Source organism: Erinaceus europaeus, chromosome 10 (genome assembly GCF_950295315.1).
Source record: "Erinaceus europaeus chromosome 10, mEriEur2.1, whole genome shotgun sequence".
Taxonomy (NCBI): Eukaryota; Metazoa; Chordata; class Mammalia; order Eulipotyphla; family Erinaceidae; genus Erinaceus; species Erinaceus europaeus.
Window position 1 is genome coordinate 105,195,835 of NC_080171.1, and position 16,510 is coordinate 105,212,344.

The window sequence follows — 16,510 nt, forward strand, 5'->3', positions numbered from 1 at the left end:
AGGCTGCAGCATTGAGTTAAAGAAGCACACACAGAATCAAGTACCAAAGATGAGGGAAGAAACACACGCAGCTGAAAACAGACTTCCTGGGGAGAAAGGGGAAGGGAAGGAGGAGTTTGGTGGGGGGGGGGGGGAAGAGAGAAAAGATCATAAAAAGATAAATGATTTTCTTGTATGTTTTCTTTTTCCAATGTAACAGCAAATTAAAACATGAATGGCAACCTCTTATATAGAAGACAATTCTCCCCTTTCCCCCAAAGGTTACTCTGACAAAGCTATGAATGAAAATGTCACATCTTTGACAGCTATCTACCTGAAATGTGTCATCGCTCCCATGAATACCGTCAGCCCTCCCCACCCCCAAACATTCTCTCTGCTGCCAGCTTACAGCCCTGTGAATGTGTGGAAGCTTTTTACAGCAGTCAAAGCCAAGGGGAGGAGTATGCATAGAGAGGGTAGGAGTTGGGGGAAAATTCTCATGATTTCATAAAATTTTTTATTCTTCATATGAGTGAAATGTTATGGCAATTGAATCTGCTTGGAGTTATACCTTGGAATTAGCTGGTGAAGTTCTATTTTTGTTTTTGCCCATCTGACTTGACTCTATACTTTTTTTTCTTGAGGAGTAAGAAAGAGAAATACGAAAGTGAAAGAAACGTAAGAACTTAGAATCAAATCAGAAAATGGGGAGAAAGAAAACACAAGAAAAACACCATTCACAATCCGGGATAAAAAACTAAATGTGCCACAGGAAGGCACTATTTTCCTAGATGCATAGAAGCACAGACATTGCAGCCAGAGCAGGCTTTCTGTCCATCCATGTGATATGCTGTGGACCAGCCACTCTTAAGTGAATAGGAACTGAGAGTGAACTGAATGATTTACACTTTAAAAGGGCCATCCTTCTATTCTAAGCAATCACTGCTTCCTGGAAACAAGAAATCTATGACATCTATTTAAGGTTCTATGAACAAATCTGAATCACCCCATCCTACAATAAAAAGGGATGGCTTAATAAATTCAGGAACTGTTTTACACCTGATCTATGATGAAGCATTTATATTTTAATAAACCAGTAATCACTTTCATTAGAAATATACTTGAAGGGGAAGAGGAGAAAAGTTAAGTAGTTGGCAAACACAAAGAAGTCAAAAGGATGCAGAGACTGAGTTGCGAGCCTTTTGCAGAGGCAAGGACAGCTAGGGCATCTGTCTCTTGCCCTTTCTGCTAAGTTAAATGGTCAGGGTGAGTTCTGTAGCACTGGGTATATGCAGGGAGGCAGCAATTTGTTCTGATAGCCCTTACTGCAGAGAGCCCCAGCCTGCCTTTCTGCATTTTCTCTGTAATTCATCAGCCAACTCATTGGTCTGCTGCCTGGCTCTGAGGGTTTTATCTATAGTACACACACAGAAACACCCTTTTCTCATTCCTTTAATTTTTTTTTTTTTTAGGAGGGCACTTTTTTGGATACCAAGAATGTTCAAGTCTAGTTTTTCCTCCTCTACACGTTATAGCTATAGCCACTTTCTTTGTGGATTTAATTTGATTTAAATTAGGAAAAAGAAACCATCTACAGTTAGAAGAGCCCTTCTTCAGTCTAATGCAAGGTTGTAGCATACAGTTTAGATTCTGTTATTTATCCAGGTGGTTTAGCTCCTCAGAACATCATGATTCAGGGACAGGCACTCCTAATAGGCAAAATATCAGGGCAGAAGCCACAAAGGCTGTATTCCTCCTATTGGACTCTTTTCTGTTAAATGCAGTTCTTAAGCTACCCTGTATATTCTCTCTATAGAAGAGCAAAATCTCTTCCTCCCAGTATTTCTCTACTTTCCTTCTTCCGAACTAACTCTCATGGAGTTACCTTCTGAGTGTGAGGATTTGCTACTGGTTTACCCAGAAGAAATCATTATAGAGGCTGATCCTACATTTTGTATCTTTAAGTATATTTGGTACATTATAATTTGTTTTGATGATAATTACAATTATTCCTTTTCTTTATGTTGGTTTTTATTTATTTATTTTTGTTTATTGGGGGAATTAATGGTTTATACAGTAGTTTGTACATGTGTAAATTTTCCTTTTCAATTTTAGATTTATACCTGAACTTTTCTTAACAATCAACTTACACGTGTTTACTATAGGAAGTCAGAGAACAGGGGAGCCTATACCATAAATCTGGTGTTAGGTGATCACAAGAGGACTTTACAGCTTTAGCTACTTTCTAAGGAGATTATGTCACAGAGAACCTGCAAGGGAGACTACCCAGGAGCTGCTGCTGGACAGAATGGAAGAGCTTGCATTCCAAGTAAAGAAATGAAGGTGGGTGGGAGGGGTCCGATGGTAACACACCGGGTTAAGCGTACATGGTGCAGAGTGGAAGGACTGGCTTAAGCATCCCAGTTCGAGCCCCCAGCTCCTCACCTGGAAGGGTGCGGGTTGCTTCACTAGCAGTGAAGCCAGTCTGCAGGTGTCTATCTTTCTCTCCCTCTCTCTGTCTTCCCCTCCTCTCTCCATTTCTCTCTGTCCTATCCAACAACAATAGCAATGGCAACAACAACTAATAACAGCAACAGTAAGGGCAACAAAAGGGAAAAAAAAAAAAAAGCCTCCAGGAGCAGTGGAGTCCTAGTGCAGGCAATGAGCCCCAGCAATAACCCTGGAGGCAAAGAAAAGAAAAAGAAAATAAGAGAAAAAAAGAAGCTAAAGTGGAAGAAACAGCACATGAGGGAGAGACTGCTGGGCCCAGCACACTGACAATACACAGTTCTGAAGATGCTTTTCCATTGGTGTGCTAATTCCCATGACACAGGGGGAAAGTTACAGCATGGGTTCCCAGCCTGTGAGAATGGATTACATCAGTGGGTTTTCATTTTGAGCCCCTGGTATTTTTGGAGCACAGCTGCCTGGCAGGGGGCTAGTCTGGATATGGAAAAGGCCATGAAGGAAGCTGTCGCAAGGGATTCAAACCCCAAGTGGAGAATGCGTTTTTTGGTAAGAAAGTTCTTGGTATAAAAGTGATTGGTTGACTGATGTTCATGAGTTTCCTTTTATAAGAAATATATATATATACATACATACACATTACCTTCATGAAACAAGTCCACAATGCTCTTTCAAAATGTGTTAAGGTAAAATACACTGCATAAAGGAAAGCCCAGACCATATTAATTTGGAGTCATTTGAAATTACTGGCAGATTCAGCAGGAATCTTTGCTTTCCTGTAGGAAAAGCCTTACTTTCTGCACAAGCTGCTGTCTGTAACTATTCATACAAGCAACCTTGTAGTGTGGAGAATGTTGTAAAGTCTGGGTAGGGTAGGTGGAGGAACTCTGCAGGGTGGGACATGGTGAGCACTAGTGAGATAGACACATACAACTCTCCAAGTGGGTGGGCTATACTTAGTCCAGTGACCCGTGCTGACTGCTGACATTTCAATTCAGATGCAGAATGCACTGATTCTTCCAGCCCTGTATTTTTTTTTGAGGGGAGGTGGTGGTGGTTAATAGCACTAATTGGATGGTTTATATCAGGGGTAGGGAACCTTTTCTCTGTCAAAGGTCACTTGAATATAACTTCATTCATGGGCCACACAAAATTATCAACTTAAAAATTAGCACTTTGTTGTTGATTTGAAAAAAGCCCTTGATGCTTAAGGGCTGGATGTTCCCCACTACTGATTTATATGAAACAAGAAAAACAAGAAATGTGGCCCTTGGATTGTCACACAACTGAGTGGTGTGTTAATGTCATACCACTGCTTCTAACAGTGTTGAACTGCCATCACTGTTTCCATGCCCAGTGGTGATCACACCCTACCATTATACACCAAGTGTATATGTATGGCTTTTCCTGTGCCTCCAGAAACATGGTATGCACCACGGTGTTGTGGCTTGACAAAAGTAATTCTTTTTTAAAAATATTTATTTATTCCCTTTTGTTGCCCTTGCTGTTTTATTGTTGTAGTTAATTATTGTTGTTGATATTGATGTCATCGTTGTTGGGTAGGACAGAGAGAAATGGAGAGAGGAGGGGAAGACAGAGGGGGAGACAAAGATAGACACCTGCAGACCGGCTTCACTGCTTGTGAAGCGACTCCCCTGCAGATGGGGAGCCGGGGGCTCAAACTGGTATCCTTAAGCTGGTCCTTGCACTTTGTGCCATAGGCGCTTAACCCGCTGTGCTCCTGTCCGTCTCCCGACAAAAGTAATTTTTGAACGTAGATCAGTGTAAATCCTATATATGCCTTTAGAAACCCATCACGACAGACCTGGGCCCTAGGTCAGGGTTTACAGTTAATGTATTTATATACTTTCTCCATATTTGGGAGCTTCTCTCTACCCTGATCCAGTTTTCTAGTCCTATCCTCAACTCTGACACCATCTTCCCAGACAAAACTCCTAGCCCACCTGCATATTAGCTGTAGGGCACAGTCAAAAATTAGTAAAGTTGTGGACCCTTTGCAATATATCTAAAATAGACTTTCTAGCTCCTTCCAACATGAACACCCCAAATCTCTTCTGCTATATTCTTACCTTTGGGTTCCTGATTATAAAACAATTTGTCCTGCTTTATATTTTAATGCTTTCCAGCCACCAAGCTGCAGATGCCACCCTGACTTCCCTGGGCAGACAACTTCAACAATGTGTCCTGGAACCCCACCTCCCGAGAGGCTTATCCTACTAAGGAAAAATAGAAATAGGCTGGAGGTGTGGATCTGCCAATGCCCATGTCTAGCAGAGAAATAATTACAGAAGCCAGACCTCCCACCTTTTGTACCCCAGAAAGAATTTTGGTCCATACTCCCAGAAGGATAAAGAATAGGAAAACTTCCAACAGAGGGGAGGGCATATGGAACTCTGGTGGTGGAAACTGTACCCCTCTTACACCACAATCTTGTCAATCATTATTAAATCACTAAAAAAAAATTTATGGAAATAATAGTTAACCTGTATCTGTGACCTTGGGAGAACTACTGGAGCTCCCAATGGAAGGAATGGGGATACAGAACTCTGGAGGTGGGAATAGTGTGGAATTATCCATTATCATATAATTTTGTCAGTTGATATTAAACCACTAATAAAATTAAAATAAATTTAAAAAAAGAAAGAAAGAAACCCATCACGAGACTGTTACTTTGGGTGGCAGAGATTTTTATAGAAAACACAATGAATCAAGTGCATTTCTATGGGCCCAATGAATTCTTCCTTGCTCTCCTTAAAACAATTCAAGCCACCACTTTCTGTCTTTGCTTTCTTTGTTTTTTGTTAAGTAATATCATGGTTCAATGGAAACTCATGACTCAGCTTCCACACTGGTCAGTCAGGCTGAGCCTGTGACCCAGGGTTGGCACTTGGGTCTTAACTAAGGGAGCACAAACATCTAACTGGACATAAAAGGTGGCAGGTCAGACAGTCTTGGCTACAAGTGTATGATGTACATTTCAACCTCAAAATGACTCCATCCCTGTACTTATCCTCCTGGGGAAAAGGAATTTATGTCATGAGTACAGTTATTTTTTTTCCAAAGACAAATCAACTTTCCAGGTAAAAAAAATTAATTGCAAAAAAAAGAAAATTGTGCCCAGAAAAGATCCTCAATAGCTAGCTGAAAGGGTTGTGGATGTTTCATAAAAGAGAGAAACCTAACAGACCTCGATCTTAAAAGCCAAGTGCAATGGCTTGTTCTATGGCTTAGTCTGGCAAGTCAATGGAAACTGTCATGTGCTGATAGCATTAAGGGTTTTAGTTTTTGCCACTGGCTAGTCTGGGACTCATTTAGGGATCACAAGGGTTAATGGCTCTTCGTCAGCTTACAAGGCCCATCTACTGTAAAAGCGACAGAAAGTTAATTAGGTGAGATCAGCTGAAACCCCCGCTCAGGTTTCTGACTCACTTGATTTTGTGAGAAGCCAACGAGTTGACATATTCTGCCTCCGAAGGAGCCAAAATGAGCAAGCTGCTCCCACGGCAGCCAATCCGGGCGGTTCTCCCAATCCGGTGGATGTATTCAGCAGGTGAAGATGGAGCATTGTACTAAAAAGGGTAACAAAAATGAAGGCATTCACAGATCAAGGGATTGCCATTAATTGGAAGTGCAATACCTTTCACCTGCCTGCAAGTATCCTAAGAATGAAATCCTGGTGCTATGGTTACCCTAACCCAATCATACGAAGTCACTCAAGCCTGAAACTCCTAGCTTCATTGGAAATAACAAGGCTCTGACATGCAAATGTGAACAGTGGCCAAGTCTCAGATAAACGAGATGGCGTCTTGTCCCAGTATCTCCTTTTTAATTTTACTTCTCCACAGGTCTCTTCATTTTCCTATTTGCATCTTTTCACAGAGGTGACTGAGCAAGTTGAAAAAGGAGACAGGAGGGACTGCACTTCTGTGGGCTGACCACATGACCTTGGCCTACTTTTTTTTGGTGGCCACAGCAGTGGGAAGGAGGCCACAGAAGACCCTAGACACAACAGGAAGAAGGGGCTGCCCACAATGCTCACGGAGCCTTGTTCTGCTGCTGGGTCATGCCCATCTAGCTGCTGCCCTACTCTATCCTCATGAGGCCAAACTGTAGGGCAGTGGGGAGGCAGGTTCCTCACACAGGGACATGCTCTGCTCCCACATAAAACTCCAGATTCCAGGAAAAGGGCAGACTCAATAAATGAGCAGAATGGATCATAATATGATATTCTCTATGGCAATATCTGTCATCATTAAGACAAACTGATCATACATTCATTCATTCCTTTTCTTTTCCCTTTAGTACCATATTAAACAAAGGGCTAAGAGATGAACATAATGTGGGAGGCCAGGTATACTGGCCTAATCAACATTTACACTATAAGAAGGCTCTAAATAATCAATGCTATGTGTCCAGCCTCTCATACATTAAAATTATCCTTGCTTTCTTATCTTTAATTTGCTTTGTGGCCAGCAGGTAAGAAGACACAATGCCTCTAGTTGCAAAGTGATCATCTGCGGTCAGTATATCAGATTACCCAGTCAGTGACAGGCATGAAATTCCACTAAAATGTGAATAAACTCATGTAAACAGGGCACGTGTCCTCTGGTCCCTATGTAGAAAGGTTTTAAAAAATACCATCCTGCAGACTAACAAAAAGAAAATAAAAGTAAGACAACTAGACTCTAGTGCTAACACCTGTACCCTCTGGCAAAGCGTCCAAGGCTAGAGTTATGTGTAAGAAGCTGTCAGGGACTTAATTGCCCCCTGCAGGTCAATGTACAGGGACACGGCTCTCAGGACAGCTGAGCCATCTCCTGGACACAATGAGGTCTCCCAGGGGCCTGGCCAATTCCCTGTATTTTCAGACTGTTGAAACTTGGTATGTGACATGCATTAGCCCGGGAGCCCAATCCTCCCTCCCAGGGCTGAAGTCTGGCTGTTTTGCTGTTTTGTGGTGAGATGGACCAGACTAGGAAAAAATGGCAAGAGAATTGTGCAGGGGAGGTTGGTTGCTGCCTGGTTACCAGGGCAACACCCAAGAGGGTAATAATAATTACTCTATTTAAAGTCAACATATCTACTTCATAATCATATATACTCCTGCCCTGAGCTCACTCCCTTAATAGCTAAAAAAAAATTACCTGAACAATCCATGTGACTTGAGGGAGATCTAAGCCTCGAGCTGCAACATCCTTTAAAACAGAAAAATAAAATAGAAAATTTAAAAAGGCTGAGTGTCTGAACCTTCTTTGGGTCATGGATCAATTTGACCATCAAACGCAAATTATGAGGGTTCACCACCCCTCACGCACAAATAAAAGTTGGCCTGCATGCAGTGTTAGGAGCTCACTGAAGTTCATTTATAGCTAAAAATTAATTTAAACATGCTGTATTTATTTGTTTTCATGAGAGAGAGGTCAGAGTTCTGCTAAGCTACAGTATATGTGGGACTGAAGATCAAAACTGCAATCTCAGCTGTGTAAATCCTCTGCCCAATCCAACTTATATCTTCAGCCCTAAAAATTCTGACTTAGGGCTAAGTTTTACAGAAGCACTGAAAAGGCAGATAACCAACCTCATTAGTGGAACACAATGTATAGATTGGCCCAACAACTTGAGTCATTACCAGTTGTGTTATGTAAGAATTCTGAAACCTTCAAATATGATTTACTACTTTCACATTTTATCTGAAAACCACTGTCTGATGAATGTGTTCATGGGTTATGAACCCCATTCATACCTGTCAGCAGTGCCTAACGACACATGGCTCTGAGGAGTGTATCTGGAAGGTCACCCACAGTACTCCCATGTGGAGGTGGGCTGCAAAGTATTTACTGAGGACTTATCTTATTAGTCTCAAAGAGCAGTACAAATAAAGAAAGGCTTTTGACAGCTAAATGAGAACTCAGACCAGACTCAACCTGACAAGACAAAAACTATAAAAACCTATAGAGATTAATTTTCTTTTCAGTTGGTCACTAGGAAAAGAGAAAAGTCATTCTGGCAGAGGCTAAAAAAAGGGAATTCCCCAGTTGTTAGCAACTAATTTATATCTGGCTTTCATCTTTACATATAAGAGTTATAATAAGAATATCCCTAGTCAACAGTTAGCGAGCCCTGACAGTATGCCACACACAACGTGGAACATTTTGCCTGTGTTATCTTGACTAATTTTCAAAATAACACTTAAAAGGAAAAAAGGCTCAGAAAGAATAAGAAGTAGTACATTCAGGGATATACAGTGCAGAGGCAGAAGTCCCTGAATTCAGGTCTGCATTACTTTCCTAAAGTCCTCGTGCATTACAATACATTTCACCATCACAAAGATCCAGTGCCCCACATATGCTGCTGGTGGGAATTCAAACAGTACATGCCCCTACAGAATAGAACTTGGTAATAACCAACTAGTTATATAGGCACTTGCTCTTTGACTCACAGCACTCTCACTTCTAGAAATCCATCCCAAAGACACAACGACAAAAATACAAAATGATTTGCACACAACATATTCACACCAGTACCAGCAGCCATAATAGGCCTGGAAAGAAAAACAAACAACAAAACTATGTGTACCAAAAAAAGTGCTTAGTAAAATATGGCAGCACCTACCCTACACAATATAATATACAGGAATGAAATTTCTGCATATAGATATAGAGAACATCTACCATATACTTTAAGAACATGCAGTGTGCTTTTATTTAAGATACGGGAGAAATACAAATATATATTCACTCATATTTTTAAAAAAGAAGTAATGAGAGGAAAATCCAGAAAGTTCACAAAAATAGCTGTTTATGGGAAGGGGGCAAAGAGTGGGGACAGAGATGGAAACTAGTCTTTTTATTGACCTTTATAATTCTGAGTCTGAGACCAGGAAAATATTTTGACATAATTAACAAGATGAAGAGGTTTCATGAAACAGCAAGTTCAAAGTATGGCATATAACTTGATCCCCCAAACAAAACCATAGAACCTGAACCTAATCCAGTGTCTAGACCTAACTACTAATGGATAGGAAATACAGGGAGAAAAGAACACGTTAAACATCACCACAGGGACACAACTAGTTAAAAGGTGGATTATGCTACTGGACAAATGATCTTCTAACAAAGAAATCTCCAGAAAGGGGGGGGGGGGGCCAAAGACATTAAATAAATGAATAAGTGGATAGATAAACCAACTCAGTATATCAATTCCTGGGAGGTAGTTTACCCAAACTGTCAGTTGTGATTATCTCTGTATATGAAGATTTGGAGCAATTTTTACTTTTCTCTTTGTATTTTCCTGTGATATTTGTTTGTTTATTTATTTATTTATTTCTAACAATGAGTTTATATAATTCCACTCAGATTTTTAGTTAGAAAAAATAAAATCCCCAGAAAGACTGGGTTTGAGTACCTATAAAACAGCCAAATTATCAAATGCTAATCTTTGGGACATGTTTCTCTTTCTCAAGTTTTTTTGAGTTATATGAAAGCAAACTTGCAGACATCATTATATTTTACCCCTAGATACTCTAGCATATAAGCATATTCTCTTTTTTATATTTATTTACTTATTTTCCTTTTTATTGCCCTTTTTTTTTTTTACTGTTGTTGTAGTTATTGTTGTTGTTATTGATGTCATTATTGTTAGGACAGACAGAAATGGGGAGAGGAAGGGAAGACAGAGAGGGGGAGAGAAAGACAGACACCTGCAGACCCGCTTCACCGCTTGTGAAGTGACTCCCCTGTAGGTGGGGAGCCGGGGGCTCAAACCGGGATCCTTATGCTGGTCCTTGCGCTTTGCGTCATGTGTGCTTAAACCGCTGCACTACTGCCCGACTCCCATAAGCACATTCTTTTACACAGTCACAACACCCATCATTCCACCTAAAAATGTAATAACATTATTTTGTAGTAATCAGTTCATATTCAAATTTCTCCAGCTATACTGAAAATTAATTTTTTATAGTTGTTTATCTTTCTTAATTCAGAACTGAATCATAGATCATGCATCCTAATCTCATTTTATCACTCTAGCTTTAACTGACAAATACAATATGCTTGCCCTATACTTGACTCGTTTAGTTCTCTGATGCCTATGAGATAGAATCTGGACTTTTCTGCTTCCTACTGGTTAGAATCAGGTGGGGCAGAATGGTAGATGCTTCACGGTGGTCCCTCCTGGCCAAGCCAGGGCAATCTCTCCTGTACCAGAGAGACTATGTTTAATAACTTGAGTAGCATCCATCAATCCTCTTCAGTATGAAGGTCCCTTAAAAAGAATCCAGAAGTGGAACTTTGATGGCTCCCCAAACCCTTTTGCCCAGTGGCTTTAGCATCTATTAACTCTGCTTGTATGCATTAACAGATGCTTGTCCTATTACTACCTGAATAGATGCAAAAGATGACTTCCTATATTTATCATCCTTTTCTTCCATTTAATAACACTGCTCTCGAAAGAACAGCTCTCTAACCTCTTCCCTTACTTTAAGCATCACTAAGGATTTATTTATTTATTTATTATTATTTTTTTTTGCCTCCAGGGTTATCTCTGGGGCTCGGTGACTGCACTTCGAATCCACTGCTCCTGGCAGCCATCTTTTGCCATTGTTGTTGTTATTACTGCTGTTGCTGTTGCTAGATAGGACAGAAAAAAACTGAGAGAGGAGGGGAAGACAGAGGGGGAGAGAAAGATAGACACCTGCAGACCTGCTTTACCGATTAAGTGACCCCCTTTAGGTGGGGAGCCCAGAGGCTCGAACCAGGATCCTTGCACTTCGCACTATGTGCGCTTAATCAGTGCGCTACTGCCTGACCCCCTATTTATTTTTGCATCTAGGGTTATCTCAGGAGCTCGGTACTTGCACTACAAATCCACTTCTCCTGTCAGCCATTTTTTCCTGTTTTATTGGAATAGTAGAGAGAAATTGAGAGGGGAGGGGAAGGTAGAGAGGGATGAGGAGAGATACCCGCAGACCAGTTTCACTGCTTTTGAAGAGACTCCCCTGCAGGTGGGGAACCAGAGGTTCAAGCCAGGATCCTTGCACTGGTCATTGCACTTTGTACTACGTGCACTTACCCTGGTGGGTCACCGCTTGGCTCCCATATCACTAAGGATTTGACTTATACATGTATTTTTTTTTAAAAAAAAACTATGATGTTATACAGAGTTTCTTCACAACAAAGCATGATAAAGCAATGTTTTCTTGTGTCCCCCAGATCTGAGGCAAGAAAGGAGGAAACCAGTGTTATCATCTTCTGCTACTAGGACCACGAAGGAAAGGGGAGGTCAGGCTTCTCGGCCTCACCCAATTCATACTTAACTCTAGTGGCTTCTTTTACATGGTGGTTTTACCACATTAAGTGTTAAACAGAAGTTTAATGTATGAAAAGTGTTTCAATCACCCATAAAGTGTTTCCGGACAGTCCCCACATGTCCTGAAAGCTGATGGCTGTCATTCCAGAACTGATAGCTTTGAGAATGCAATTCAGAGTATTATCTATCTAAGGGAGAGCAGGGACTGCTTTCTACACTAACCCCAGTTGATGTCTTTTAGAGAAACTGACGGTTTCTTAAATCTGCTAAGCTCTTGTTAAGAACTGATTTATTTTATTTAAGTTCTTTGCAGAGGGAGATACCTGTAGACAGTAGGTTACCTGAGCTTTATAGACAGGCGTTGTAAAAAATTTCATGCTCATCAGTTTAGTAAATATAACCAAGAAAAAACAGATCAAACTCTAAAATAGCAATATGCCATTCATGAAACCCACAGAGTACAAACACACTGAACCAGTGAGTGAGGAAGAATGCCAGCAGCCTCCCCTTAGGATTATTCCAGGTGCTATTCCCAATCTTGGGTGATTTAGATCAGGACAACTGGCTGAAACAGTCTTCCCATTCCACACTACTCTTTATGTTGGGGTGGGAGAAATCTAATCAATAGTTAACTTCTCTCAGACACAGTCCAGTCATTTTTTTATTCCTTCCTTCCCTTCTCTTTCTCCTTTTATATTCACTTATTTTAATGAAAGAGTAAAAAAAAAATATATATATGTATATATGTATATATATATATATATATATATATATATATATATATATATATATATACAGGGACTGGAGCACTGCTTGGCACTGGCTGATGGTGGTGCTAGGGACTGGACCTGGGACCTCAGACCTCAGAGCCTGAAGAACAGAAATCTTTGGCAGCACCATTATGCTGCCTCCCCAGCCCTGCATTCCTATTCTCAGCCTAGGGTACTACAGGGGAGAGCAGAATAGTTTTCTTGGTCTAGGAACAGAGAGAACTGGGCTTCAATATCACTTTAGAGACTGCACATCATGGCACAACAGCCTAGCTCTACAAGCCTCCATTTACGTATCTGTAAAATTCACTCAGTATCTCAGGAGTTTGTGAAGAGCACAGGAAATATACATGGTAAGTATTTTGAGGATTTAAAAACCTGAGTATTACATTTCTTAATGAATTATGAGTTGGCATGATGTTCAGCAGTGATGCGAGAAATCATTTCACTCCCTTGTCCCCTAACATCTCTTTCACTCCACCTGGACAGGACCAAAGAAAAGCCAGTTTGCTTCCTTTTACAGGAATGCTACTGGCCAGCCGAACCAGATCAATGGGAAATTGTGACCTGCCGAAGACTCAGCAGAGGCTTCAAGTCTCTGTCCGCTGTAAGTACTTATAGCTAGCCCAACTGTATTCCTCTCACCTAATTAGGGCAAAAGAATTGCTAAAGTCAGTTCTGAAAGACATTCAGTGGTGAGGCCTTGAAGCCTGGGTTTGACAATTGGCTGCCTCCATGAGACCAAGGAGTACAGATGGAAGGCAGCTTGCTCAGGTGCCAGCCTGTCAGTTGGATTAAAATGACTCATTTATTTACCCAAGAACCTCACAAAGTGCTTTTACTAACAGGGAGTGGGGGGCCTGCCGGCTCTCTGAGCAAGGGACACAGCAAATTCGCCTCTGCCGCCTTCCCGGCCTGCCAAAAGTCATTATTGCCGTGTGTGGAAAGCCATCAGCAGGGTACAGGCCCCCGTTGTCTGGGTGACAGATTGGGCTGCGTAATCAGAGGAGGAAAGAGAGAGTGCAGAAGCTGTCAGAGGCGAGAGATCTTGGCTGGAGCCGCCAAAAAACTGGCAACATGAGTTAGCATAACTGAGTAAACAGCCAACAATCTCCAGTGATCTTGCCATTAACACGAAGGAAATAAAGTGGAAAAGAAAAACTTTACCTAAAAAGCAAACCCCAGAGAAAAGCCGGAAAGTCTACATTTATTTTGGATGGCGAGCTGATATTCCTCTGCTTCTTTACAGCCTCATCTCCTTTGTCTCCTAGCCTCTTGGCACAGTGGAAATTCCCCAGGAGGAGAGGAAATTAAGAACAGCACAGACATAACAGTATGCTTCAGGAAAGGAGAGAGAGAGAGAGGAGGAAAGCAGCACAGGTGATTCAGGTATCTTCTGAAAAAGAAAGTGTGCTGGACAACCAGCACATATTTCAGTGAATAATCAGCCAGTAGACTGAGGCAGAGCTGAAAAGGCTTCTTATTGCAAGGGAAAAAGGTTACTCTAGTCCACTTACCCAGGGACAATTAGGGAGTGCTACATACCAACAGAAAAATCTCATGCAGTATTCAAACCAGAGATAGTCTGGAAATACCATTTCTAAGTCATTCAATGGAATTTCTTAACTTATCACCATAACAACGGTCTTAAAAAATGTTCCCTTCCTTTGTCTTAGAATGAATTCTCTAAAAGCAGGAGTAAATGTTTTATGGATAGTCCCATCTTTCATGTGATTCCTTTGATTTCTTATTTCCATTGGGAAAAGTGAGCTTTGAACTTTCTTTTTTTAATTTATTTACTATTTACTTATTTATTCCCTTTTTTTGTTGCCCTTGTTTTTTATTGTTGTAGTTATTGTTGTTGATGTCGTCGTTGTTGGATAGGACAGAGAGAATTGGAGAGAGGAGATATATATATATTTCCTCTCTCCAATTATATATATATTCTTTATATATATTTTTATATATAAAAATCAGCCCAGAGCAATCATGCCCAGGTGATGACAAAAAAGTAAGACAGAGAGGGGGAGAGAAAGATACCTGCGGACCTGCTTTACCTCCTGTGAAGCGACTCCCCTGCAGGTGGGGAGCTGGGGGCTCGAACTGGGATCCTTACGCTGGTCCTTGTTGTGCTTTGCGCCACCGGTGCTTAACCCACTTCGATACCGCCTGATTCCTGGCTTTGAACTTTCACAGGACTTCTTCCTGCTAATCCCTAGGTTTATTTCTTAGATAATTTTATAAGGACATGAAGTTTCATTTCAAGTATACTTATCTTTCTTTTAAAAATTTCTTTATTGGGGGATTAATAGTGTCCAGTCGACAATAAAATACAATAGTTTGTATCTGCATAATATTTCTCAGTTTTCCACATAACAATTCAACCCCCACTATGTCCTCTTCTGCCATGATATTCCAGGACCTGAGCCCTCCCCCCAACCTCACAGTCTTTTACTTTGGTGCAATACACCAACTCCAGTCCAAGTTCTGCTTTGTGTTTTCCCTTCTGTTCTTGTTTTTCAACTTCTATGAGATCATTCCATGCTCATCCTTCTCTTTCTCACTTATCTCACTTAACATGATTCCTTCAAGCTCTATCCAAGATGGGGTAAAGAAGGTGAATTTACCATTTTTAATAGCTGAGCAGTATTCCACTGTGCATATATACCACAATTTGCTCAGCCACTCATCTGTTCTTGGACACCTGGACTGCTTCCAGATTTTGGCTATTACAAATTGTGCTGCTATGAATATAGGTATACACACACCTTTTTGGATGGGTGTGTTGGGTTCCTTAGGATACATCCCCAGGATAGGAATTGCAGGGTCATAGGGTAGGTCCACTTCTAGCCTTCTGAGAGTTCTCCAGACTGCTCTCTACAGGTTGGACCACTTGGCATTTCTACCAGCAGTGCAGGAGGGATCCTTTGAACCCACAACCTCCCCAGCATTTGTTGCTGCTGCTTTTTCTGATGTATGACATTCTCACAGGAGTGAAGTGGTATCTCATTGTTGTCTTTATTTGCATTTCTCTGACAACCAATGACTTGGAGCATTTTCTCATGTTTGTTGGCCTTTTAAATTTCTTCTGTTGTGAATATTCTGTTCATATCCTCTCCCCAGTTTTGGATGGGATTATTTTTTTGTCATTGCTGAGTTTGGTGAGCTCTTTATATATTTTGGTTATTAGCTTCTTGTCTGATGTATGGCATGTAAAGATCTCCCATTCTGTAAGAGGTCTCTTTGGGTGATAGTATCTTTTGATGTGCAGAAGCTTTTTAATTTGATGTAGTCTCACTGGTTTATTTTTTTATTTAGTCTTCTTTGGAACTGGATCCATAGCATTGAAGATGCCTTTAAAATTTATATGGGTAGGGAGTTGGGCGGTAGCGCAGCGGATTAAGCGCACATGGCGTAAAGTGCAAGGACCAGCGTAAGGATCCTGATTTGAGCTTCCAGCTCCCCACTTGCAGGGGAGTCACTTTAAAGGCAGTGAAGTAGGTCTGCAGGTGTCTTTCTCTCCCCCTCTCTGTCTTCCCTTCCTCTCTCCATTTCTCTTTGTCCTATTTAACAAAGACTACATCAATAACAACAATAACTACAACAACAATTAAAAAAAAAAACAAGGGCAACAAAACGGAAAATAAATTAATCTCAAAATTAAAAAAACATAAAAAATAAATAAATAAAATTTATATGTGCAGCCCAGGAGATGGCACAGTGGATAAAGTACTAGACTCTCAAGTATGAGGTCCTGAGTTCAGTACCGGGCAGCACATATACCATAGTGATGACTGGCTCTTTCTCATTAATAAATAAACAAAATAATAATAAAACTGTCTATTTAAAAAAATTTATACAGGAAAGAGTTCTGCCAACATTTTCCTCTAAGTATTTGATAGTTTCTGGTCTAACATCCAAGTCCTTGATCCATTTGGAATTTATTTTTGTGTTTAGTGAAATACAGT

The 16,510-nt window shown here is 40.8% G+C and overlaps 1 protein-coding gene across 2 annotated transcripts in view; it reads right to left on the reverse strand.

Annotated features, from left to right (window-relative positions):
• The window catches only part of DDX31 (DEAD-box helicase 31), a 96,738-nt gene that overhangs the window by 43,070 nt on the left and 37,158 nt on the right, over nucleotides 1-16,510 (reverse strand). For both annotated transcript variants that reach the window (XM_060200449.1, XM_016190303.2), the window contains 2 exons: nucleotides 7,611-7,661; nucleotides 5,896-6,035 (listed from right to left, as the gene is read on the reverse strand). In XM_060200449.1, the coding sequence (XP_060056432.1) occupies nucleotides 5,896-6,035; nucleotides 7,611-7,661 (191 nt within the window). The remainder of the gene's footprint in view (nucleotides 1-5,895; nucleotides 6,036-7,610; nucleotides 7,662-16,510) is intronic.